Source organism: Microtus pennsylvanicus, chromosome X, assembly GCF_037038515.1.
Source record: "Microtus pennsylvanicus isolate mMicPen1 chromosome X, mMicPen1.hap1, whole genome shotgun sequence".
NCBI classification, from domain to species: Eukaryota; Metazoa; Chordata; class Mammalia; order Rodentia; family Cricetidae; genus Microtus; species Microtus pennsylvanicus.
The window spans coordinates 116,133,715-116,158,736 of NC_134601.1; the positions used below are offsets into that span (position 1 = coordinate 116,133,715).

The 25,022-nt window shown below is 42.3% G+C and overlaps 1 protein-coding gene across 3 annotated transcripts in view; it reads left to right on the plus strand.

The window, feature by feature from the left end:
• Adgrg2 (adhesion G protein-coupled receptor G2) overlaps window positions 1-25,022 on the plus strand; it is a 131,811-nt gene that overhangs the window by 45,478 nt on the left and 61,311 nt on the right. For all 3 annotated transcript variants that reach the window (XM_075957802.1, XM_075957800.1, XM_075957801.1), the window contains exon 2: window positions 9,684-9,802. In XM_075957802.1, coding sequence (XP_075813917.1) covers window positions 9,685-9,802 — 118 coding nt within the window. In that variant the 5' untranslated portion in view covers window position 9,684. The remainder of the gene's footprint in view (window positions 1-9,683; window positions 9,803-25,022) is intronic.

A 25,022-nucleotide genomic window follows, 5' to 3' on the forward strand; every position in this document is an offset into this window, starting at 1 on the left:
TTGAAGCCCCTGCTTGCATGGTATCCAAGTCAGAAAGAAGAGAACTCTGCTCATTCTCAGCTAGCCTTCTCCTTTTCATGCAGTGCAGGAACCAATCCTTAGGAATGATGCCGCTCGTTTTTAACATGGGTCTTCCCGCATCATTTAACCTAATCAAGATCATCCATCACAGGCATGCCCAGAGACTAACTCTATCAAATGAACTCCTCACAGATGTGCTCAGAAGCTTGCCTCCTAGGGGATTCAATTCCTGGTGAATCAACACTAACCGTTAGACTATCCAGCATACCTCTAACACATCTAATGCCAATTTAGACTAAGCAACAATGCATATGTGAATGAGATCGCTCCCCCCCACACACACGCCAAAAATTAACTCTTGGCTTCTGGATTGTTCCTGCCATTTATAATCTGTTCCCTGGTAGCAGGACTTGTGGTGTTCGTTTCTTCTGTAACCCCACTGTCAATATGCAGCCTTGGTGTTCAGTAGTGTCGCCTTCTGGCCCAATGAAGGTCCACTTTGCATTGGCCTAACTATCTGTTCTTACTTTTATTTTCAGATGTGTACAGAGTTTCTCCCCTCTTTTCTCTGAACTTCCTGTCAGGTGAGTCAGGATAGTTCTACATGACAGTACTATAAAAACAGCGAACGCATGCGTGTTTTGTTGTTTTTTTTTCCCTTCCATACTCCTCTGTTTTCATTTCAGAGCCCATTTTCCTCACAACCTTGTCTATTCTTGTTTGATTTCGAACTCTTTCCTCCCACCTGGAGCTCTCGTCCCTTCAGACATTTTCTTTGTCTCCCCGCAAGACCCTCGTTGAAACTTTCTTCCCAGGAGCACAGTTGTTTTTGAGTAGGCTCTCAGGAAAGGGTGGCGACTCTGGACTGGGAGTAGACATTGAAATGTCACGGTGCAATGAAAGCTGAAGGAGACTTATTTACATAGGATTTCTTGGACCATTGTCCTATTGTCTAGCTGTCTTGCTCTTTGGACTGGCTTCCCTGGCTCCAACAGCGTTTGTCATGTTTTGAAATAGAAAATGGTACATTTTCCTGGTCACCCGAAGCACTGTGCGCATGCAACGTTCAGGGTGCCTCCCACCCAGATTTCTGTGTAACTCTCTTCTAGACGGAAATTCTGAAGTCACTACTGATTTTCAATCTTCCCCTTTTTTTCCTTTTCTTTCCTTCTTGCAGTACATTGGATCAGTTCGCAGTGCCTTGCATGAACTAAGCAAGTTCTTTACTAATAACCTATGCCCAGTATTATGACTTTTCCTTTTTTTGAGACTCAAGTAGTGGCTGTTTCTGGATTTTCCTTTATATAAGTTGTCAAAATCTTGTGAAAAATATAAATATTTGTTATAACAAATTTACATTAGAGTAGTCCTATAATGACTGACAAAATAAAGAACACAGAATTAAAATAGATACTAGTAAGTTATTGTTATAAACAAGGTCTAAACACCTACTAGGCTCACACAGCTAATAGATATGGAAGCTGTGATTTCAAGTGGGAGTTGGCATGAATGGTACCAGAGCAAAGAAGGAAGGGCCAGAGTATTGGTTTAGGAGGTGTGGGAGGTTTGGCTTTCCCGAGAATCCACCTTCCTCTCCAGTATGATCTCCTGAAGCACCCACACCCTGTGTTCTGACCAACTCCTGCTTCCAGCCCAGTGCGGGCCAGCGCCTGAAGGGTTTTTGTTTGTTTGCTTGTTTATGTGTTCTCGAGACAGGGTTTCTCTGTGTAGCCCTGGCTGCCTTCAGCTCACTATGTAGACCAGGCTGACCTCGAACTCACAGAGATCTGCCTGCCTCTGCCTCCTGAGTGCTTTTAACAAGAGTCTCTGTTGTATTTTGTTGCTGTGGTAACTCCTGACAATTTACTCTCACAGAGTTCAGGCTCCCCTGGGGAATGGAGACACTCACGCTGGAACAGTCTTCTCAACTCCATTAACTTCAAGAGAACTAACTCCCCTATAGACTAACCTGACCTACATCATCACTCACTAAGACTGTCTGCCCAAGTGGTTCTAGATTGTGTCAAATGGTCAAACCACCACAGTTTCCTCTCCTGTTTCTTTTCTCTACGTAGTCATAGAATTATTTTGTAGCATCAGATTTTAGAGCAAATCCAGTTTTAAATCTTTCATGAGTGGCTGCTCTGGGGTGAGGGTGAGGTGATGTCTGCCCCTCAGTAGAAGAGATATTGGAATTCTAGTGCTTTTGGTTTTGGTTGTTGTTTTAAGTCAATTTGATCCTCCTCATCCATGAAGAGAGTGTCTTTTACATTTACCAGGTTTGAAAAACATTATTATTTATCCGACAATCCCAATAGCTGCTCAGTGTAAGTAGTGGCTATGAACTCTCAAGGGCAAAACAAACAGTTATTGAGGAATCGTGAGGTCCTAGCATAGTACCCTGCATATGAGAGAACCTCAGAAAATATATGTAAACTAGACATAAGAAAATATTCTCGAAATAAGTTCAAACTCAGCATTAAAAACACTGCAAACTTATGTTTTGACTGCTTATAATCACAGTTAATATGTTTTGACTGTATGTAGATGTAAATATTCAATTTATTAACCTCATCTTAACCCCTATAGAACCTTAGGAAGCTAGCCTTATTATCACTCTGATTTCTTCAGATGTGAGGTTCACAGAGGTTAATGAACATCTCAAAGTTGTACTTGTAGGAGGTGGAGCTTGGATGCTAAGGCCCACAGTTTGCTCTACCGAGCATGCTTTCTTACCTGCATGTTTGCTTGTTTGTACATGTTGAGCATACATACCTGAGCCTTGGGGGGAAGACCCTGAAGGGTGAGAGGAGAGAGAGGAAGTGAGCTTTCACCTCACCTCCAGTAGTATAGTGAGAAAATACGGAAGTGTGCAAGGAACCTGAAACAATACCTCTCCCCCTATTCTGAGCATATGTTTACTGTGTATAATTGACTACAAATAGTGCAGTCTGATATCGATTCGCTTTTTTAAAAATGAAAGTTTGGATTTTTTTTTTCTGCTTTAGAACGTTCTTAAGGCTCATTAAGAGCATAATGCTCTACTGTGTAGACTAAACAAATCCTTTTCTTCCATTTGCTCTGAAAGCTGTGAAAGCCTCACAGACGCACTCCCGCCGTGTGCTTCAGCCCTGGCTTCACTAGGGGTTATGGTAACTAGTCCACAAAGCTGCCAGTTCAGAGTTTATGTTCAGCACTTAGCAGTTAGCCCAGCTCCTGTCATCTGTAGGCAATAGAGTCTTTTCTCTCTGGTCCTTTTTGGTATTGCTTCTCTTACTGCAGGAATGCTGACTTTAGTCCCTGGTGACCTTATCTTCAAGAAAAAAAATGGTGCCAGAATTCTTTTGTTCCATATTTACTCTGATTACTTCAGTTTACAAGATATGTAGTTGCAGTTGCTCTTCCGCGTTTCTGTGAGCATCTAGAGAATTCTGTCAATTACTATTATGTGTGTGTGTAAAGGAGTTCGGATGCGCTCTACTGTTTTTGTCTCTTCTTAGAATTTGTGAGACTAAAATTTTTGTTCCTTAATTAAATTTTCTTGGTGTGAAAACTTTGGAGACTTTGACTAGTCATACATCTTATTCAGCTTTAATAGTTCTTGTTGACCCCTTCTTTTATTTTCCCTCCAAGAATTTGCCCATTTTGTGTAGACTTTTTGAATAAAGATGGCACCGAGGCCCTTCTATCTTCATATGTTTGTAGCATTTGCAGAATATTGCTGTCCTCATCAGTTCTCTTGGTTAGTTCTTCCGTCTCCCTTTCCCCCCACCCTCTCCTTCCTAGCTCTCAATTTCGCCAAAAGTGTCTTCTCATAGAATAGCCTTGATTTTATTAATTATTTACTTTGGGCTTTTTTTTGTCATTATTTTATGCTTTTATTTTATCATTATTTTCTTCTTAGGGTTTATTTTGTTATTTTCCAAATTTCTTAACAGGGGCCTTAATGTATTAATTTTAAGCTTTATGTATAACTAAAATCTCAGTGTGACAGTATCCTCAACTATAGCCCATGTTTTGATTGCAGCATTTTTTTTATTGATCAGGTTAAATTTTTAATGAACGGTCTTGTTTATAAAGTAATGCTTTTGTTTTAAAGTATAATTTTTCTGATATCAATATAAATACAGTATTTTTTTTCTGAGACAGGGTTTCATATATTAGCCAAAGTTTACCTTGAACTTCTGATCTTTCTACCTCCACTTCTCAAATGCTGGGATTTCAAGCATGGATCACCATGTCTAGCAAAATAGGCTTTAACATTCAGTACTGAGGATTGAAGCCAAGGTGTCCTGCACACTAGGAAAATGTTCCTCCTTTGAACTTTCCTTTGGACTGATTTTGGCATAGAAAGTTCCTGTGCATTTACATGCATACATATCCACTATATGGCTTTTGTGTAGGTTTTTTTTTGAGACAAGGTCCTGTGTAGCCCAGGACAACCCCAAACTCACTATGTAGCCAAGGGTGGCCTTGAACTGATTCTCCTGCCTCTGCCTCCGAAGTGCTGAGATTACCTTTGCATCATCCTGCCTGTTTTTATCTGGCGCTAGGCAAGGGCTGTACTAATTGAGCTACGTTCTCAACTCTGCTATATATTTTTATTTGATATTTCCTTAGTCCCTGTGAGATAGTATTATTACTTGTCCTATTTAGCTTTGTTAACTTGTCACAGCCTGAAGTCACCTTCCCCATAGAAAGCCATGTTGAATGTGCACGCGTCTCTGGATCCAAGGGATGGATATTAGAAAGGCTGATTGCAGTGACAGCCTGAAAGTGCACAAAGCCTTGAAATTGGAGATGTAAGGGCAAACTGTGCCACTTTTTAAAGCCTTGACCCATCTCTTAGGAATGTTCGGGGTGGGGCCTGCCCATATACTAACCACCTTCTTTAAGTCTTTGTTCCTTCTTGCACCTCAAGTCTAATGTCTTCTTCCCAAGCATGTGTTTTAGCATTGATTTCAAGTGAGGATTTGAGTTTTTTTGTTTTGTTTTATTTTGGGTTTTTTTTTTGCTTTGTTTTGTTTTGTTGCTGTTGTTGTGCGTTGATGGAAAAGAAAATCACCACCATTTTTGTTTATTTGAAAATGCCTTCGCTTTTTCCTCCTTCACAAAAGGTGTTTTCACTGTGAGTACAATTTCACCTTCACACACTGTAGGTAATGGTGCATTGTCTTCACACACTGTAGGTAATAGAGCATTGTCTTCACACACTGTAGGTAATGGTGCATTGTCTTCACACACTGTAGGTAATGGTGCATTGTCTTCACACACTGCAGGTAATAGTGCATTGTCTTCACACACTGTAGGTAATGGTGCATTGTCTTCACACACTGTAGGTAATGGTTCATTGTCTTCACACACTGTAGGTAATGATGCATTGTCAGCACACACTGTAGGTAATGGTGCATTGTCTTCACACACTGTAGGTAATGGTGCATTGTCTTCACACACTGTAGGCAATAGTGCATTGTCTTCACACACTGTAGGTAATAGTGCATTGTCTTCACACACTGTAGGTAATGGTGCATTGTCTTCACACACTGTAGGTAATGGTGCATTGTCTTCACACACTGTAGGTAATGGTGCATTGTCTTCACACACTGTAGGTAATAGTGCATTGTCTTCACATACTGTAGGTAATAGAGCATTGTCTTCACACACTGTGGGTAATAGAGCATTGTCTTCACACACTGTAGGTAATGGTGCATTGTCTTCACACACTGTAGGTAATAGTGCATTGTCTTCACACACTGTAGGTAATAGTGCATTGTCTTCACACACTGTAGGTAATGGTGCATTGTCTTCACACACTGCAGGTAATAGTGCATTGTCTTCACACACTGTAGGTAATGGTGCATTGTCTTCACACACTGTAGGTAATGGTGCATTGTCTTCACACACTGTAGGTAATGGTGCATTGTCTTCACACACTGTGGGTAATAGTGCATTGTCTTCACACACTGTAGGTAATGGTGCATTGTCTTCACACACTGTAGGTAATAGTGCATTGTCTTCACACACTGTAGGTAATGGTGCATTGTCTTCACATACTGTAGGTAATAGAGCATTGTCTTCACACACTGTAGGTAATAGAGCATTGTCTTCACACACTGTAGGTAATAGTGCATTGTCTTCACATACTGTAGGTAATAGAGCATTGTCTTCACACACTGTAGGTAATGGTGCATTGTCTTCACACACTGTAGGTAATAGTGCATTGTCTTCACATACTGTAGGTAATAGAGCATTGTCTTCACACACTGTAGGTAATAGTGCATTGTCTTCACATACTGTAGGTAATAGAGCATTGTCTTCACACACTGTGGGTAATAGTGCATTGTCTTCACACACTGTAGGTAATGGTGCATTGTCTTCACACACTGTAGGTAATGGTGCATTGTCTTCACACACTGTAGGTAATAGTGCATTGTCTTCACATACTGTAGGTAATAGAGCATTGTCTTCACACACTGTGGGTAATAGAGCATTGTCTTCACACACTGTAGGTAATGGTGCATTGTCTTCACACACTGTAGGTAATGGTGCATTGTCTTCACACACTGTAGGTAATAGTGCATTGTCTTCACATACTGTAGGTAATAGAGCATTGTCTTCACACACTGTGGGTAATAGAGCATTGTCTTCACACACTGTAGGTAATAGTGCATTGTCTTCACATACTGTAGGTAATAGAGCATTGTCTTCACACACTGTGGGTAATAGAGCATTGTCTTCACACACTGTGGGTAATAGAGCATTGTCTTCACACACTGTAGGTAATAGTGCATTGTCTTCACACACTGTAGGTAATAGTGCATTGTCTTCACACACTGTAGGTAATGGTGCATTGTCTTCACACACTGTGGGTAATAGTGCATTGTCTTCACACACTGTGGGTAATAGTGCATTGTCTTCACATACTGTAGGTAATAGAGCATTGTCTTCACACACTGTGGGTAATAGAGCATTGTCTTCACACACTGTGGGTAATAGAGCATTGTCTTGTGACTTCTGAGAAGAGACCTGTCACTCTAAAAGTTATTCCTTGGAAATGAAATGACCTTAATTTCCTCGAGCCATTATCAAAACATTTTTTTTTGAAAACTTTGCATTTTCTCCAGCTTCATTATGAGCTGGTTTGGTGCAGATCTCTTTTTATTTGCTTATTGTACTTGAAATTTTATGGGCTTTTTGAAACTGCACTAATGTTTTTCCACCAGTTCGGACTCTTATTCCAAATACTGACTTCCTATTCTCCTGTCTTTGAACTTAATTTAAGTGTATGCTCACCTTCTATTTCTCTTCTCCATATCTCTGACCTTTTCTTTAATCTTTCACACCTGAACACCATTGGCTTCATTGGCCTATACCTTTAGGTACATGTGCATTCACTGTTTAGGTTACCTTTCTTACTTCCTGTTTAATCTTCCATTTTGGCGAGACATGTTTAATATTTTATTCATGATTTTAAGTTGTTTTCAGCAGATTCTTAAATAAGCTAGCTCCACATATTCCTAGAATGCAGAAGAGATTTGCTGGCTGTGGTTCTTTTGACCAGAATTCAGATAAAAATTTAATTATGCTTTTACTCATGGTTTCCTGGTTTATTTGTTTCTTCTGACTGTTTTGACAATTGAATAATCTGAATCAGTTGTATTTTCACCTTTTGTGCTTGTTTGTCCACACTAAAAGCCTCTTCAGTAGCTCCCTTTTAAATGTCCTCTTGTGCTAGACGACTTTTCCTCCTGCTCCTCTTCCTCCTCCTCCTCCTCCTTCTCCTCCCCCTTTTTCTCCTTTTCCTCCTCCTTCTTCCCCTCCTCCTTTTTCTTCTCCCTCTGCTTATTCTCCTCCTTCTTCTTGTTTTTGTTTTTGAGATAGGGTTTCTCTGTGTACCCCTGGCTGTCCTGGAACTAGCTCTGTCCAGGCTGGCCTTGAATTCATAGAGATCCACCTCTCTCTGCTTCCTGGGTGCTGACGTTAAAGGTGTGTGCCACAATGCCACGACTGTGTTAGACTTCTTAGCCAACACTTACGTTTCACTGTTAATATCTTAAAGACACTTGTTATATCTTGTTACAAGAGCCAATATACTGGTCATTGCGTATCTCATAGCTGTTATTAAATTTTAATAGTTAACCAAGGATAACAGACTAACCCTCACTCGGCCCTACCATGTAGTACTTTCAAATTACTTCCTTTTCTTTAATTATTCTCGATCTACATGAAGATAAATTCTACTAGATGAAACATAGAATTATCAATTTTTAAAACATTAGCCCTCTTTTGAAGCCAGAGTCACTTTATAATCTAAATCAATATCATGCTGTGTCAACAAGAGACTCATAGTCCTGATGGACAAACGTGCCCTTTAGCAAACTGGGACAATGGCATCAACTTGATAGACTTGCTCCAAAGAGTGATCAAGAGATCTCTGATTAGTGGTGGATACTGTGAGTATTCTGCAAATGCTCGCTACGCTCCTCATTCTTTTACTCACCCATTCGTTCAGCAAATCCTCCTTGTATACTGTGTGTGTAAGGTCAGATAGTACAGGGATTAAAGTGATGAGGGATAAAAAAAGAAACAGAAAACCCATCGTTGTCTCATTCTCCAGGTAAAGTGGACCATCTTCAAGAATCCCGTCATTACGAGAGTACCAGGACAGTGTATTATGCCGCAGACCCAGGAGCTCTGAACTCATTTTTTTCTAGCCTCGCCATGGTGTATGCACTCGCTACCTCCAGTTTGTAGTTATTGTGGTGGCTAGATTCTTAGACGCCTTAGCCAGGAGTTCTGCGAGCTGAGAGTACACAGCCTGCTCACAGTAACCACTCCTTTGGATGAATAAAAGGATTGTGCTCACTGGGTCTCCGTGTCTCCCTGTGCCTGAGCCTGTGAATGTGTTACGGGCTGCTTCTTCTCTCAGCATCCCTTGTCAGCTTCAGCAGCATGACATCGCTTTAGCGCTTTCGGTTCTCTTCATGGACTGACCTCTCCCCAAGTCTGACCCCTGTCTTTACCATGTATATCACTTCTAGTTACCTCCAATTCAGCCCTAATGTATTATGTGGAACATACGGGTCCTTAATAAAGAATGGCTGCATGATTAAATAAGTGAATGGCAAATGGCCCTTTTAAATTAAAAATCTGATATAAATTTTGCATTTAAAATGTTGCTATGTTGACTACTAGTGATACAAACAATGACAATAAAGTAAGCCACCATAAGGAAGAAATTCAGTGTTGCTTTCCTCTGATAGCATAAGAAGCAAATGAGGTAGATTGTTTGGAGGTGTCTGTGATGCATGAATGTTAGCATTGTCTCCAAAAAGCTTTCGATAGTGGTCATAATTATGTATGAAACAGTTAGTTTAGTTGTTAATTTGTTCTTTGGGTATTTGGCATGTATTTTCCATAAATCCAAAAAGTCTAGCATGTTTATCTCTTTAATTGTGATATCTTAGTAAACCTGGGTTTTTCATTTTGTTAGCCAGTGAGCACCTGGCATTGCTAGCTCTCTGCAAGCATGCTACAGTCATGACTATGGTACTTCTAAGAAGGCAGCATGGAGGTGATCTTACTTGAGGGATGACCTCTGGTCATTACTGTTAGGATTATGGCAGCTGTGATGATCTGTTGTCTGTCATATATTGTTCCAGGATGCTCTTCTCTGGGGGGCAGTGTGGCCATGTTGGCAGACCTGAAGAAGTTTTACTGATATACAAGATATTCCTTGTCATCATCTGTTTTCATGTCGTTCTGGTTACATCCTTGAAAGGTAAGATATCAATTTTCCTCCCTTCCTTCATTTATAATAATAATATTATTATTGTTTTTATTATTACTATTACTACTACTTATGGTTGGGGCAGTATCTGTTATGGCACATGCTGGGAAGTCAGAGAACAACTTTCTGGAGTTGGTTCTCTCCTTTCACTATGTGGGTTCAGAGATCAAACTCAGCTCATCTTACTTGCAAGGCAAGTGCCTTTACCCACTGAGCCATCTCACTATCTTTCCTTCACCTTTTTCTACTAATCTTTTTGTATGTATGTTTTGTGTCATTGTTCATAATGTTTATTATAGTGAAATATGCATTTATATAGAATAGCTATTATCCTTTACATTTATTTCTTGAGTGTATGTGTGTGTGTGTGTGTGTGTGTGTGTGTGTGTGTGTTCAGAAGACAACTTCTGTGTTATGAGAGTTGGTTCTCTCCTTCCACCATGTGAGTTCCAGAGATTGAGCTCAGGTCATCAGCCTTGCCTTTATTTGGCAGCCCCAATAGTTAGCATTTTAAAGCACCCTGTTTGTTGGCATTAAGCACAATCATGTTTTTGGTGCAACTATCACCACTATTCATTTCTAGAATATTTTCATTGTCCCAGTTAGTAACTATGTGCTAATCCTCCCTATAACTTCTTTACTTTTAGCGTGCATGGATTTTTCTCTTCCAGGTACCTCACATTAGTGACAACACAGTATTTATCCTTTTGTGTCTGGTTCATTTCACTTAACATATTTTCTTTGACCATTTATGTTGTAGTTACGTATCAGAGCTTCATTCGTTTTCAAGGCTAAATATATTCGATGATTGTAGGTACCTGTACCACATTTCATTCAGTCATCTGTTCCTGGACATTGCGGTGGTTTGTGTCCTTTAGCTGCTGTGAATAATGCTGCTATGAGCCTAGGTGTGCAAAGCTCTGATTCTGTACTTTTCTATTTCTTTGTAGGATACACCTAAGATTAGAATTGCTGGGTCATTTACATCTTTGAGGAACTGCTAGCCTGTTTTCCGTAGTGGCTATACATTTTACATTCCTTCAAACAAAGCATAGGAATTCCAGTTTCTCCACATCCTTGACAACACTTATTGTTTTCTTTTGTTTTGATGGTAGGAATGAAGTGACATCTTACTGTGGTTTTGATTTGCATTTCCTTAGTGGTTTGTGGTTTCAGCATCTTTGGGTGCACTTATTAGCCATTTTACCTTTTATTTGGAGAAATGTCTATTCATATGACTTTCTCATTTTAAAAATTGGGTTGTCTTTTTTTCCTTTTGCTTTTTAGTTGTTGACTAGGAATTATTTATATATTATGGAAATTAATCCTTTATCAGGTATCTGATTGGCAAATAGCTTCTATTTTCACTCACCATAGTATCCTCCCATGAATGCAGGTTTTTAATTTTAATGAGGTCTAATTAATGTATTTTACCTTTATTATTGATAATGTAGCATCAAAATCAAGAGATTCTCTTTGCCAATTCCAGTGTCGGGAAGATTCACTACTACATTTTCTTCTAAGAATTTTGTGGTCTCGGCTCTGACACTTAAGCCAACTTTGCTTCACTGAGGGCTATTCTTGTGCCTGTAGCTCTTCCAATTTTCTATTACTATTTGTTGAAAGGGCGATCCTTTTTCCTCTGAGCGTTCTCAGCATCTTTGTCATCTAACCAAATGTATGGGGATTTCTTTTGGCATTTGTTTTGAACACTATCTACTTGAAGGCATTTTCATGTAGAAATTGAAAAAAGAACATAGTCAAATGAAGAAGAATGCTTTTTTCCAAAAGGGGGGCTCTTCGGAAGTTTATGGGGAAAGGTGGCCAGGAAAGGTAAGTGAGGGAAGGGAGTGGAAGGCCAGGTAGTACTAAGGCCTCAGTCCTGTTTGGTTTTTTCGTCTGGTGCTTGTTTGTTTGATTTTTATCTCCTCCTCCTCCTTCTCCTCCTCCTCCTCCTCCTCCTCCTCCTCCTCTTCCTCCTCTTCCTCCTCTTCCTCCTCTTCCTCCTCTTCCTCCTCTTCCTTCTCCTCCTCTTCCTTTTTTCCTGGGGTCTTGCGTGGTACAGACTGGCCTCCAGATCAAAATACAATTGAGGATGACCTTGAACTGCTGATATTTCTGCCTCCACCTTTCAGGTACTGAAATTACAGATGTGTACCACGCTGCCTGGCAAGGACATCAGTTTCTGTGTGTATGACTGCCAAAAGAATATTGTTATACAATGCAATGTATGTTCATTAGGAATGAGACTAGCGAATGAATTTTTTTTATTGAAAAAAAAATTCTGCCTCCTCCCAGCCTCCCATTTCCCTCTTCCTCCTCCTACTCCTCTCCCTCTCCCCTCACTCCTCTCCCCCTCCCTCTCCAGTCTGAAGAGCAGTCATGGTTCCCTGCCCTGTGGAAAGTCCAAAGTCCTCCCCTTTCCATCCTGGTCTAGGAAGGTGAACATCCAAACTGGCTAGGCTCTCACAAAGCCAGAACATGAAGTAGGATCAAGACCCAGTGCCATTGTCCTTGGCTTCTCAGCAGCCCTCATTGTCCGCCATATTCAGAGAGTCCAGTTTTATCCCATGCTTTTTGAGTCACAGTCCAGCTGGCCTTGGTGAGCTCCCAATAGATCAGCCCCACTGTCTCCGTGGCTGGGTGAACCCCTTGTGGTCCTGACTTATTTGCTCATGTTCTCCCTCCTTCTGCTCCTCATTGGGACATTGGGAGCTCAGTCCGGTGCTCCAGTGTGGGTCTCTGTCTCTATCTCCATCCATCGCCAGATGAAGGTTCTATGGTGATATGCAAGATATTCATCAGTATGGCTATAGGATAGGGTCATTTCAGGTTCCCTATCCTCAGCTGCCCCAGGAACTAACTGGGGACATCGCCCTGGGCACCTGGGAGCCCCTCTAGGTCCAAGTCTCTTGCCAACCCTAAGATGGCTCCCTTAATTAGATATGTGCTTCCCTGCTCCCCTATCCAACCTTCCTTTATCCCAATCATCCCGTTTCCCCAAGTTCCCCCCATCCTCCCCTTCTCACTTTCTCTCCCCATCTCCCCATACCCCCTCCCACTCCTTAGCGATCAGGGAAATGCAAATCAAAACAACTTTAAGATATCATCTTACACCAGTCAGAATGGCTAAAATCAAAAACACCAATGATAGCCTTTGCTGGAGAGGTTGTGGAGGAAGGGGTACACTCATCCATTGCTGGTGGGGATGCAAACTTGTGCAACCACTTTGGAAATCAGTGTGGTGGTTTCTCAGGAAATTCGGGATCAACCTACCCCTGGACCCAGCAATGCCATTCTTGGGAATATACCCAAGAGATGCCCGATCATATGACAAGGGCATTTGTTCAACTATGTTCATAGCAGCATTATTTGTAATAGCCAGAACCTGGAAACAACCTAGATGCCCTTCAATGGAAGAATGGATGAAGAAAGTGTAGAATATATACACATTAGAGTACTACTCAGCGGTAAAAAACAATGACTTCTCGAATTTTGCATGCAAATGAATGGAAATAGAAAACACTATCCTGAGTGAGGTAACCCAGACCCAAAAAGATGAACATGGGATGTATTCACTCATAATTGGGTTCTAGCCATAAATAAAGGTCAGTGAGTCTATAATTCGACATCCTAAAGAAGCTAAATAAGAAGGTGAACCCAAAGAAAAACATATAGCTATCCTCCTGGTTATGGGAAGTAGACAAGATTGCCGGGCAAAAATAGCGAATGAATTTTTAAAGAAGACAATATTAAATACTCAGGGAAAGACTTTTCTTATTCAGAAGACAGTGAAAAGAAGGAGAAATCTTTGTTGGATAAAATAAAAATCTACTAGCAGGAAGCACCAGTAACAACATAGACGAAGAAAAGAAATATACAGACTTACACACAAACTAAATAAGAAGCTTCCCAACATGCTAAAACACAGCTGACACTCCTTCAAGGAGTAGACGTGGGACATGTAGCCAGGAAGCCGTCATGCTTTTAAAAAAGGAAAGAAATGGTGGGACTGGAAGGATGGCTCAGCCGTGAAAGGCTAGGCTCACAAGCAAAGATATAAAGTAAGGAAATGATGAGCATGGGAGACTACTGGGAAAGGTGCTTGCCATAAAAGTCTGACAACCCTAAGTTTATATCACCAAAACACATGTTAAAAACTCAAGCCTGTATAATCCCAGGCACTCCTATCAGGAGATGAGAGGTGGATACAGGGATTTCCAGATGTTCTGAGGCCAACTAGCTGTCCTTACATAACAGCAAAGAGACTATCTCAGATAAGGTTATGGTAAGGCAAGGACCAACACCCAAAGGTTGTCCTCAGACCTCCGCATGTGTATCATAACACATGTACACCTGCACTGACACATACGAACGAGTGCATCCACATGCATACACACATGTACACATGCACACACACACAGAGGGTGGAGAGAGACAGGAAAGGGAGGGAAGGAGGAAGGAAGGAGAGAGAGAGAGAGAGAGAGAGAGAGAGAGAGAGAGAGAGAGAGAGAGAGAGAGAGAGAGAGGATAATATTTAGTCTGTATTATGCACCCTGTTTCTAGCTGATTTGATTTATACTTGGCCACTTGCTTAATCGTCTCAACTAGACCTATGAAGGGGAGGTCCTAGTATTGTTTCATTCTCCAGATCTAGAAGCTGGAGTTCACAGAGATATGTAACTTTCCCAGGAATGTTTGCTCCTGGGAAGTGGTAGAGATTGAATTGGAACCCGGGGGTTTGTGTCTAGATTTTACGGTTGTAGCCACCAAACCAGGATTCTCAAATATAAAATGTTCATCCGAGTCACTTAGGAGGCCTGTTGAAGCACAAATAAGCCCTTGTCCCAGAGTCTGTGATTTAGTAGATCTGGGGCAGAGCCTGAGAACTGGCATGTCTAAACCTCCCAGGTGATATTGATGCTGTTAGTCTAAGGCCCTCACTTCAAGAAGCACTGTTTGCTCTGCTCTGCTAAGACATAAAGAGGCAGAGAAAATGCCTCTTGCTAAGTATCAAGGTACGCACACCCTGCTGTGACCATGCAATGCCCATATAAACTCCATCTGCACAGATCACCCCCTGAGACAGTAACACAACACTAGGGGATTAGCCAGACAAAACTCAATTAGCCCCACATTACTGGTGGGTAAATGCCCTCTGCGACATTATTGGTTAAGAAGTAACAGAGTCTGCAAGATGCCACATCTTCCGTTCCATGTGTCAGTGTTTTCTTCCCGCCACAGGAAGATGAGACAGGAAAGCAAAATACAAATGAAAAAAGATCATCTAAATCAGCGGTTCTCAGCCTTCCTGGTGCCGCGATCCTTTAATACGGCTCCTACATTGTGGTGACCCCCAACCATAACATGATTTTCATTGTTACTTCGTAACTGTCATTTTGCTACTGTCATAAATTGTAATGTAAATAAATATCTGATATGTGACTCCACAGGGGTCGTGACCTACAATTTGAGAACCACTGATCTAAATGAAGGATAGCCATCAGAAATAAGTCTTTTGAAAATGAAGAACTGGGGATAATGCCACTTGAAACCCTTCCTCAAAAGTATCAAAAAAAAGAAGAAAGGAGGAGGAGGGAGGGATGAGGAGAGGGGAGGCAAGGGGAGGGGAGGGGAAAGTGGGGAAGGGAGAGCAAAGGCAGATAAATAGGAAAGCTTGTGGGTTTGGAGCAGACATGAGTAGAAAGAAGCTGAGCGGTTGCTTAGAGCAATTTGTCTCTTTCATACTCCAGCTTTCTCTGTTGGGATCAGTTTTCTGTTAACGGAAGCAAAATACCTAGCCACTGAAAACGTGGAAATGTTCATTTTGGCTTGTAGTTTGGGAAGCTTCAAGCCATGGTCAATTGGCCCCATTTCTTTTTAGGCCTGTGGTCAGGCAGCAGATGGTGACGGGGATGGGTAGCAGGGACAGCCCATTCAACTCATGCTAGGACAAAGGGAGAAAAAGGAAGAGGGGATGCAGAAGCCCATTGTCCCCTTCAGGAGCACACTATCAAAGAGCTCAAGCCTCCCACGAGACAGGTTTCCATCACTTTCCAATAGCAGCTAGTTGGGAACCAAACCTTTAAAACATGTGACTTCAGTAGACACTCTGGATCCAAACGATAGCACTGATGAATTGATTTCTTTTTACAGTGGTTCTAAATATGTGGCCTTCAGCCATGTACCATGAGCATCACCTTTGGGATTATCAGAAATGAAGAACCTAAGACCATCCTAATCCTCTGAGTCAGAAACTCTAGAGGGAGCCCAGCAATTAATGTTGTAAATAGTCTCTAGGTAACACTGGATATATATACATATATTCATTCCAAGGTAGAACCTGGCTAAAAACACTAGCTAAAACAGTACTCCTGGGCCCATGCTTCGAGCAAAAAGCTGGTGAGATATGAGATTTGAGCTCACACATGCTATGGTGTGTTCTTGCTTTGCTACATCACCCATCATGTGTTCCAGAAACAACCCACGAAGGCAAATGATTTTCTGAATTGAGTGTTTGATTTGTAGATTTTATTTATGTGTATCTGTTTGCATGTGTATACATGCATGTGTAGAGATGGGAAGAAAGCATCACACACCTCCGCACTGGAGATACAGGCATTTGTGGGGCACCTGACTTGTTATATGCATTCCAGGGTCTCAACCCTAGTCCTCAGGACTATGCAGCAAGCACTCTCAGGCACTCCAGCTTCATGTTTTGAGTTTAATAGTAGTCCTTTGCTGCTTCTCAGAACCTTCTGTAAGTATTGATTCATGCTAATAATCACTGATAAAAATTACTATGTTCTAGCCATTGCTCAAAGCCTTAAAAAGACCAAGTCTTTTGAAACTCATCTAATAACCTTTTGCACTTGGCATTGTTATACAGATGGGGAAACTGAGTCACGAAGAGGCTTGTCTTGTGCAGCTTGTTCCTGGTGGAACAGTTAAAAGAGATTGCAAGGTTCTTTTTTTGTAAGAAGAATGGGAGCCTTTATTAATAATCCTACATAACTCAAACAAATTAGAGACAATATGGGTTCGTGTGTCTTCTTGGAGTGCTATAAGAAAATACCAGTGAGTGGGCGGCTTCAATAGCAGATAATTGTTATCTCACTGTCTGGCAGTTACAAGTCCAAGGTGCCAGCATTGGTCTCTAGTGAGGACTTTCTCCTTGCCTTGAGGACAGCCAGCCTCTCACTGAGTCCTGCATGGCCTGTCCTCTGTGGCCAGGGAATGATGATGCTTGCTGTGATATTTCCACTCCTCCTCCTCTTTCCTCTTCCTTTTCCTTTGGATGAAAGTCCTGTCAAGTTTGGTCCTTTTTCCATTTTGAGCAAATTTAGCCTTAACTACCTTACTAAGAGCACTATATCCAAACACAGTCACAGTGGAAACGGCAGTTCTAGCAAATGAATCGGGTGACACATGATTCGCTCTATCTTCCTTAGACCCTAGAACAGCGCGTCTCAACCTTCCTAAGGCTGTGACCCTTTAATACAGTTCCTCTTGTTGTGCTGACCCCCAACCATAAAATTATTTCATTGTTGCTTCATAACTGTAATGTTGATTGCCAGATTCTTTGGCAATCCTGGGGATGGCTAGTGTCCATCATCCTGGCAAGTATTTAATAAAGCTTGCTTCAAATTTGGCAGAGAGAGAGAGAGAGAGAGAGAGATTGCAAAATTATGATTTAAACTATAGCCCCAAAGTTCATCTACGTAATTTCTATACTGCATTTCTTTCTGTGCTGGCTCAAACTTACTGTATTGGTAAGGCTAACTTTGAATTTCTGGTCTCCACCTCCCAAGTGCTGAGATTACAATTGTGCACTACCATATGTGGCTTTCCTTTAGCCATTTAACCCCTCTGCCGTGTGAGACTCTGTTGCTTGTTATCTGTGCATCTATACAGCAAAAATAAACAATGGTAGAATCTCCAATGATGAGAGTCACTGAAAATAGGTTGGTTCAGATCACCCAGATACCTATCCTGCTATCCCCAAACAAGAATAACATTTTATCTTTCTTGTCCCACGGCAGGATAGTGCTGAAGAATGTTCTTCGTTGCCTCTTAGAGTTCCTCAGTTGGATTGTGTCTCTATGCCCATAGTAGTCACCTGCTCCTTAATGTCCCCATTATTGGCTTTGCTTCTTTCCCCTTTCACTTAAATGCTCCCTCCCTCTACTGGTTGGGGTAATCTCCTCACCTCTGCTTGGAAACACATCCACCTTCAACATACAGCCAAACACTCCTTCATCCAAAAAGCCAAGAAGAGAGCTCACAGATCTCTTTCTCTGGTATGCCCTTCTCTCTTTCTCCCTCCTGATAGGCATCGCCTGGGACTGTGTTGATGCTGAACTCCTGTAGCAGGTCTTTTGCTGCATCCTCAGTGCCAGGCAGGAAAGGAGACTGGTGGGGATAATGGGTAGACTGACAAGAGGAAAACTAACATATACTTAGAGCCTGCTCCTTACTGGGTCTTTCCAGTGTTTGTAAACATTATCTCGCATCTTTCTCCCAAACCCTTCATGGTGGGTATCTTTTTCACTCCAGTTTACACATGGAAAAACTGTGGATCAAAGGAATTAAGCCCTTTGATCAGAGTCACGGGTAGGAAGATCTGGACAGTAAGTGTCTGAGACTAGAGTTAAACCTGGCAGTGAAACCTGGGGAGGAAGAGAGGGAGCACGGAGGCAAGCTAAGAGAGATGAGGCTCTCCAGCTCTAGAATGCAAACACAGTAGTTTCACCCTGGAAGCCTGGGAGATGACTCAGTAGCCCTTGTCAGCAGGGAGAGGTGGGTCTGACACTCTTGTGAGGCCACCGGCCAACTGAAAGAATCCTCAGACTTTAATACATCCGGTTGTCTTGCTAGATGACATTTGTGAGAGTCATTTTCAGTCTACTGGAAGCCCAAATCAGATGGGTCACGACTCATCTCCATTCCCTAGTTCTTCCTTCCTGGGATGATGCCTTACTTCTTTCTGGTCTTTGAAGGAGGTCTCCTTTTAGGTACAGCTATTCTATTTTCCAGAGGGCGGATGACATAATAGTAAAAGATGGTTATAATTTCATTCCTGCCAAATTGTCTTCACCATTTGGAAACAATTACACTTTTGAAACAGCTTGGTGAGCTCATAAGCTATAAACCCCAGCTTTAGAGATCACCCTGTGCTGCAGACATTTCTGGTGGTGAGTTGCTTTACAATTCTCCTTCTCCAATCCTCGCTGTCTCTCCTCTTACCCTCTCATGCATCGCATCATTCTCCAATGACTAGTCTTCCTTGCAGGGAAGACGATAATGAAGCAGTAGGTGGGCTAACATGATACCACCTGCCACCTTCGGCTCACGATTCTCTACTACCAAACCCAACGCTGCCCTCCTCCCTCTGTCTCCACCTTGTGCCTGTAAAACCGAAACTTTGAATTTCACCATGATCAATCTCCTGGCTAATTTCACAACTCCCCCCAAATCCTAGCCCTGCAGCCAGGTATGAAGTCACTTCTGTTGGGTTGTGATTCTCCTGAGAAGGTAAAATGGTGACAAGGAATTATAGAGATTCTGATTAGATTATGGGGAGTGCTGATAGTAGAGAATGCTGCATCCCACTTTTTACTTGCCCTCCTGTAAGGAGTCCTTGCAAGGCCTAAATAGCAAAACAGGGCAAGCAGAGAGACAAGGAGTGATGGAACGAGATTTGAACAAGGAAAAGCCAGGAGGCAGTCTCCCCAAGTCTCTTTCAACTCTTGTGTGCTGGGCAGGGACTCTAAATGGCCCTTGTGTTCCTAGTGGGTGACCGTGTTGAGAGCCATGGGAAGAGACAAGGTAGCAAAGACTCTGGCATGAAGAACCCAGATAGATGCCTGATGAAGGGTATTTGGTGGTGATAGCTAAAAGGAATTTCTCCAAGGTTAGATAAGATTCTAAAAGAAAAGACCGTGGGCCCACTAGATGCAGCCTTCAGCACTGGGTGCCAATTAGATTCTGAATGTGTTAGTTAACTTTTCTTATTGCTGTGACAAAAGACAGAGAGGGGGGAGGGGCATGTAGAGGGAGAGAGGGTGGGGCCAGGACAAGTTTATTTAGACTCATAGTTCCAGGGTATAGTTCATTATGGCAGGGAAGTGATGGCAGCTGGTCAAATTGCACCCACAGTTAAGAAACAGATATGATTGCTACTGTTTGGCTTCCTTTCTCCTTTTTATTTATCCCAAGACCCAGCCCTCTAAAATAGTGCTGCCTACATTTAAGGTAGCTCTTCCTACCCCAATTTACCTGATTTAGAAACTCACAGACATGCTCAGAGGTTTGGTTTCAAGGTGATTGGGAATCTCATCCAGATGACGGTCAACACTAGCCATCGCACGGAGGAACCCTCCAGGGTGAAAGAGATCCCTGGAGAGGCTGTTGAGAACCCCAGGCTGAGCAGTAGGCGACTTCACAGGCTCTCACTCCCTTTTCCTTGTGTCCCATTCCTAGCCTGCATGCCATCTTGAGTATGAGAAGAAACAGGAGGAAGACAAAGATCTTGCATTTATTCGATTGACACTGAAATAACTGGGGACCATTTAGCACAAAGGACATGAAGATACTTTTTATGTGTGGTGTTGGGGATTGAGCACAGAGCCGTGTGTATGATATGTCAGAGCTTTACAGCTGAGCTGTATCCCTGGACCCAACAAAGCTACTGTCTGTTATGAGATTTCAGGATCCCTTCCCTGTTCTCTCCGTGTAATAAAAGCACCCAAACAAGGTAAAGCAATTCCAGACATCAATGGAAGTTTAAAAGCTTTGCTTACTTGTTTATTGTGGCTATTGTTTCTACAAGTCAATTATGTCTATAAACTTTAAGGCATGCTAAAAGTCACACATAGTAGGCATTTAAGATGTTTATACCATGCTAGGAATTCTTGAGGCCCATTGTCATATCCTGAATTGGACTCTTCCTTCTGGTTTCATCTATCTAGGTGCTTGAGGGTAAGGATAACATCTTCTATCTCTTGATTGTCCTCCATAGTGTCTAATATATAATGAGTACCCAGTCAACCCGAGTTAGCTGGTTGGAATTGATTTGTGACCATAGACTAAAACTTAGAGATTTTCTAAGGCATGGACCTTTCTCCACAGCTTATATATCAACAGTGTTATTGTCTGAATGCAGTGATTTCCAGTAGCACACATGCTACCCCTCGAAACTTCTGTAGATCTCAGTGAGAAGACTGAACCTTGCCAAGGATTCCTCTTGAAAGATGTGCTTTCCTTCCTCATAGGACGAATGATCTCACCTGATGGCCCATTGAGATTCTTTAGCAGTCTGACACCTGTGAGTTCATCCACCCAACCTTAAGGTGTCAGATTCTTAATTCATTGTCCTGTATTTGAGGGTAACCTTAAGTTCTGCCTTGGACATAACACTATTCTGAAAATTCTGTGTGATTTCTGCGTTGCTTGTTATCTAAGCCAGGCTCTCTCAAACTTAGCTGTTCCGTGGACTCACCTGGGGATTAAAAAAAAAAGAAAGCCTGTAGTAATAAGGGGCGGCGGCGGGGCTGCGTGCCCAAATCCCCAGCCGCCTGGCTCCGGCTAGCTTATGCCCCAAATAATTACATGGACACTGTATTCTTTTCATCACTGCTTGGCCCTTAGCTCTGGCCCTTACTGGCTAATTCTCACATATTAATTTAGCCCATTTCTAATCATCTGTGTAGCGCCCCTAGGTGCGCTTACCGGGAAGATTCTAGCCTAAGTCCATCCTGGGTCGGAGCTGGGGCATGGCGTGCGTCTTCCCTGGAGCGGGTAGCATGGCGTCTCTCTGGGGCGTCTGCTCTGGAGAGGAGAGCTGCGGAGTCTGACCTCACTTCCTCTTCCTCCCAGCGTTCTGTTCTGTTTACTCCACCCACCTAAGGGTGAGCCTATCAAATGGGCCTAGCAGTTTCTTTATTGCTTAGCCAAAGAAATCAACAGATTGATATATGACACTCCCACATCACTTCCCCTTTTTCTGTTTAAACAAAAAAAGGAAGGCTTTAACCTTAACATAGCAAAATTACATATAACAAAACAGTTATCAAGTAAAAATTACATCAGAAACATTTATACATGTAACAAAGTTGACCGTAAATCTCTATCAATAAAGCAAAATCTATACTAATGCAAATTATTCATACCTATATCATATCCCCCTTTAAATGTTAAAGAACATTTATAAACAATTTTTGGGAATATGGGCGCAGTTATTTCTCTCCAAACTGCTTCCTGCTGAATGGGGGCGTCGTTAATTAGGTCTTTCATGGTATAACCTGTGTGCTAGTTTCATCTCAGTTGGCAGTTGAGCAAAGCAATTTTCTGAATGAAGATGTTCACAGCAACCCTTCAGGAGGACGTGGTCCATCATACCAAATCGGAATAGAAGAAATGAACAGGGTCTCATCCTCTGTGAAAACAAAATAAGAAACTCCTTTCCAAAGCATCATGTCCTTAGATCCAAATTTCAAAGTCATACCCTCATGATATCCGTTCTGGTTCCACTGGGCAGCCCATATAATGAAATGTCTCTCTGTATTTAGCTCCTTCACAGTCAAAAATTTTAAAGAAAACACAATGTACATAATCCAGACTCTCTGTGAATTTTCCATCTTTACGCGGCTTATTTTTATTTATATCTATAACTATCTGTACTCTGTCTCTTTAAAGACTTTACTTTTACTTTTTTCTTTTTAAACCATTAACTTTATTCTCTATATTCCTTTTCTTCTCTCTCCCAAGCCTACATACATTCATCCAACAGTGTGACTCATTTAGTGGTTTGAATCTGTCCTATTGTGAATCTGTAATTTTTTACTATCCAGGAGCACTTTTGATTTGCGCCTTTAAATCACTAGGCGCTTAAGAATCTAAGCTGTGACATTCCTAGGTTAACTTTTTGCTTTTTGAGCTTATATCTTTGACCTGGAATAACCCTGTAGACCAGGCTGTCTTTGAACTCTCAGAGATCCGCCTGTCTCTGCCTCCGAGGCATTGGGATTAAAGGTGTTTGCTACCACACCTTGAACTCACAGAGATCTGTTTGTCTCTGCCTTTTAGGCACTGGGATTAAAGGCGTGTGCTACCACACCTTGAAGTCACAGAGGTCTATCTCCCTCTGCCTCCCAAGTGTTGGGATTAAAGGTGTGTACTACGACACACAACAACTCGCTTCCTTTTTTTTTGTTTTTTTTTTTTTTGCTTTAAGAACTTCAACTTTCAGCTTGCATATATTTTTAACACACTTTAAACCATTCAGAAATTTTCTCTGTCTTTGAATCTCTCTTTACTGTATATCTCTCTTTTTCTGACCACAGGAGTCTTTAATTTACCAAGCAATCTCAGTAGGACTAAAGGCGTGGCTTTGCCAGCTAGATCCAGTCCATTCCTTAGCTTTCCAGCCTCATGGCGGATATACAGGCTGCAGCCATGATTATAGCATTTCAAGGTCCCTGCCAGCCAGCAAGCTACAACAGACGACACTCAAGTCCTCTCTCGGTAGCCGGCCCTCCTGCCTCAAACAGTCAGAGTTTGCCCTGGCAGGATGGCCCAGAAAGCCGGCATTTTAAAACAACACAGGTTTGTTCCTGCTGCTGAGTCAGGAAAATTTCAAAATGGAGGACATACCATTTTGTGCTAGCTCTGGGGCCACCAGGTAGGAGCGGCACTCAGCACTTTAATTCTGAGACTGAGTGTGCAGCACAGAAATTCTTTTCATCCAAGTTACATCCAAATCTGACTCGCAGAGCACTGTGCAGTCTGAAAACACGTCTCTGTATGGCGGCAGGAATCCGCCATGCTCTTCCGCCTGCCTAAGCCTGATTCTGCCTTCTGCCCAGGAGCAGGCGGGGAGCTCTGAGTCCTCCTCACGGTCTCAGAGCACTCTCCTTCCGATCCCAAGCGGGAACAAAAACATAAAGCCAGAGTTTGCACTGGCGGCACAGCCCTGGGAAGCCACACTTTAAAATAACGCAGCTTTTTTTTTTCTGCTGCTGTTGCTGAATCAGGAAATCTCTCTACAGCACGCCACCAACAAACAGCAAAAATCTGTGTTAAATGCTCTCTCCCTTATTTTTAAGCCTTCTCAGGTTTTTTAAGTGGGTTTAGTTAGCCACACGTCTGGGCGTCATCTGTTGTAATATGGGGCGACGGTGGGGCTGCGTCCCCAAACACCCCAGCCGCCTGCCCTGCCCGGCTAGCTTATGCCCCAAAATAATTACATGGACACTGTATTCTTTTCATCACTGCTTGGCCCTTAGCTCTGGCCCTTACTGGCTAATTCTCACATATTAATTTAGCCCATTTCTAATCATCTGTGTAGCGCCCCTAGGTGCGCTTACCGGGAAGATTCTAGCCTAAGTCCATCCTGGGTCGGAGCTGGGGCATGGCGTGCGTCTTCCCTGGAGCGGGTAGCATGGCGTCTCTCTGGGGCGTCTGCTCTGGAGAGGAGAGCTGCGGAGTCTGACCTCACTTCCTCTTCCTCCCAGCGTTCTGTTCTGTTTACTCCACCCACCTAAGGGTGAGCCTATCAAATGGGCCTAGCAGTTTCTTTATTGCTTAGCCAAAGAAATCAACAGATTGATATATGACACTCCCACATCAAAAGCCTGCCACCTGCTTCTACCCCCAAAGATCCTTATGCCATTGGTCTGGGTACTGGACTTCCTTAATATGATCTAAGTGATTCTAGCAGGACCTGGAGCCTCTCATCTCTGTGATTCCATCTGAAGGATGGCTCCTATTCACAGTTCCAGTTATGAAGGTTTTTCCTTTAGACTGTAATGAAGATTGAATCCAGGGCTTTGATCACGCTAAACAAACACTCTGCCACTGCTCTATGTCCCCAGTCCCAAAGCCATATGTAGCAGGACTTCTTGGACCAACAGCCCCCAAATCATGACACGGAGACTTATTATTAATTATGAATGTTCAGCCTTAGCTTAGGATTGTCCCATTAGCTCTTATAACTTATTTTAACCTGTTTCTCTTCATCTATGTTTTCCCTTGGGACTTTTTACTTTTTTCTTATTCTGCATACCCACTTTCCTGCTTTCTCTATGTCTGGCTGACTCCTGTCATCTCCCTCTCTTTCTCCCTCATCCTCTCTAGATTCTTCCTCCTACTTATTCTCTCTACCTGCCAACCCTGCCTATCCCTCTACTGCCTAGCTATTGGCTATTCAGCT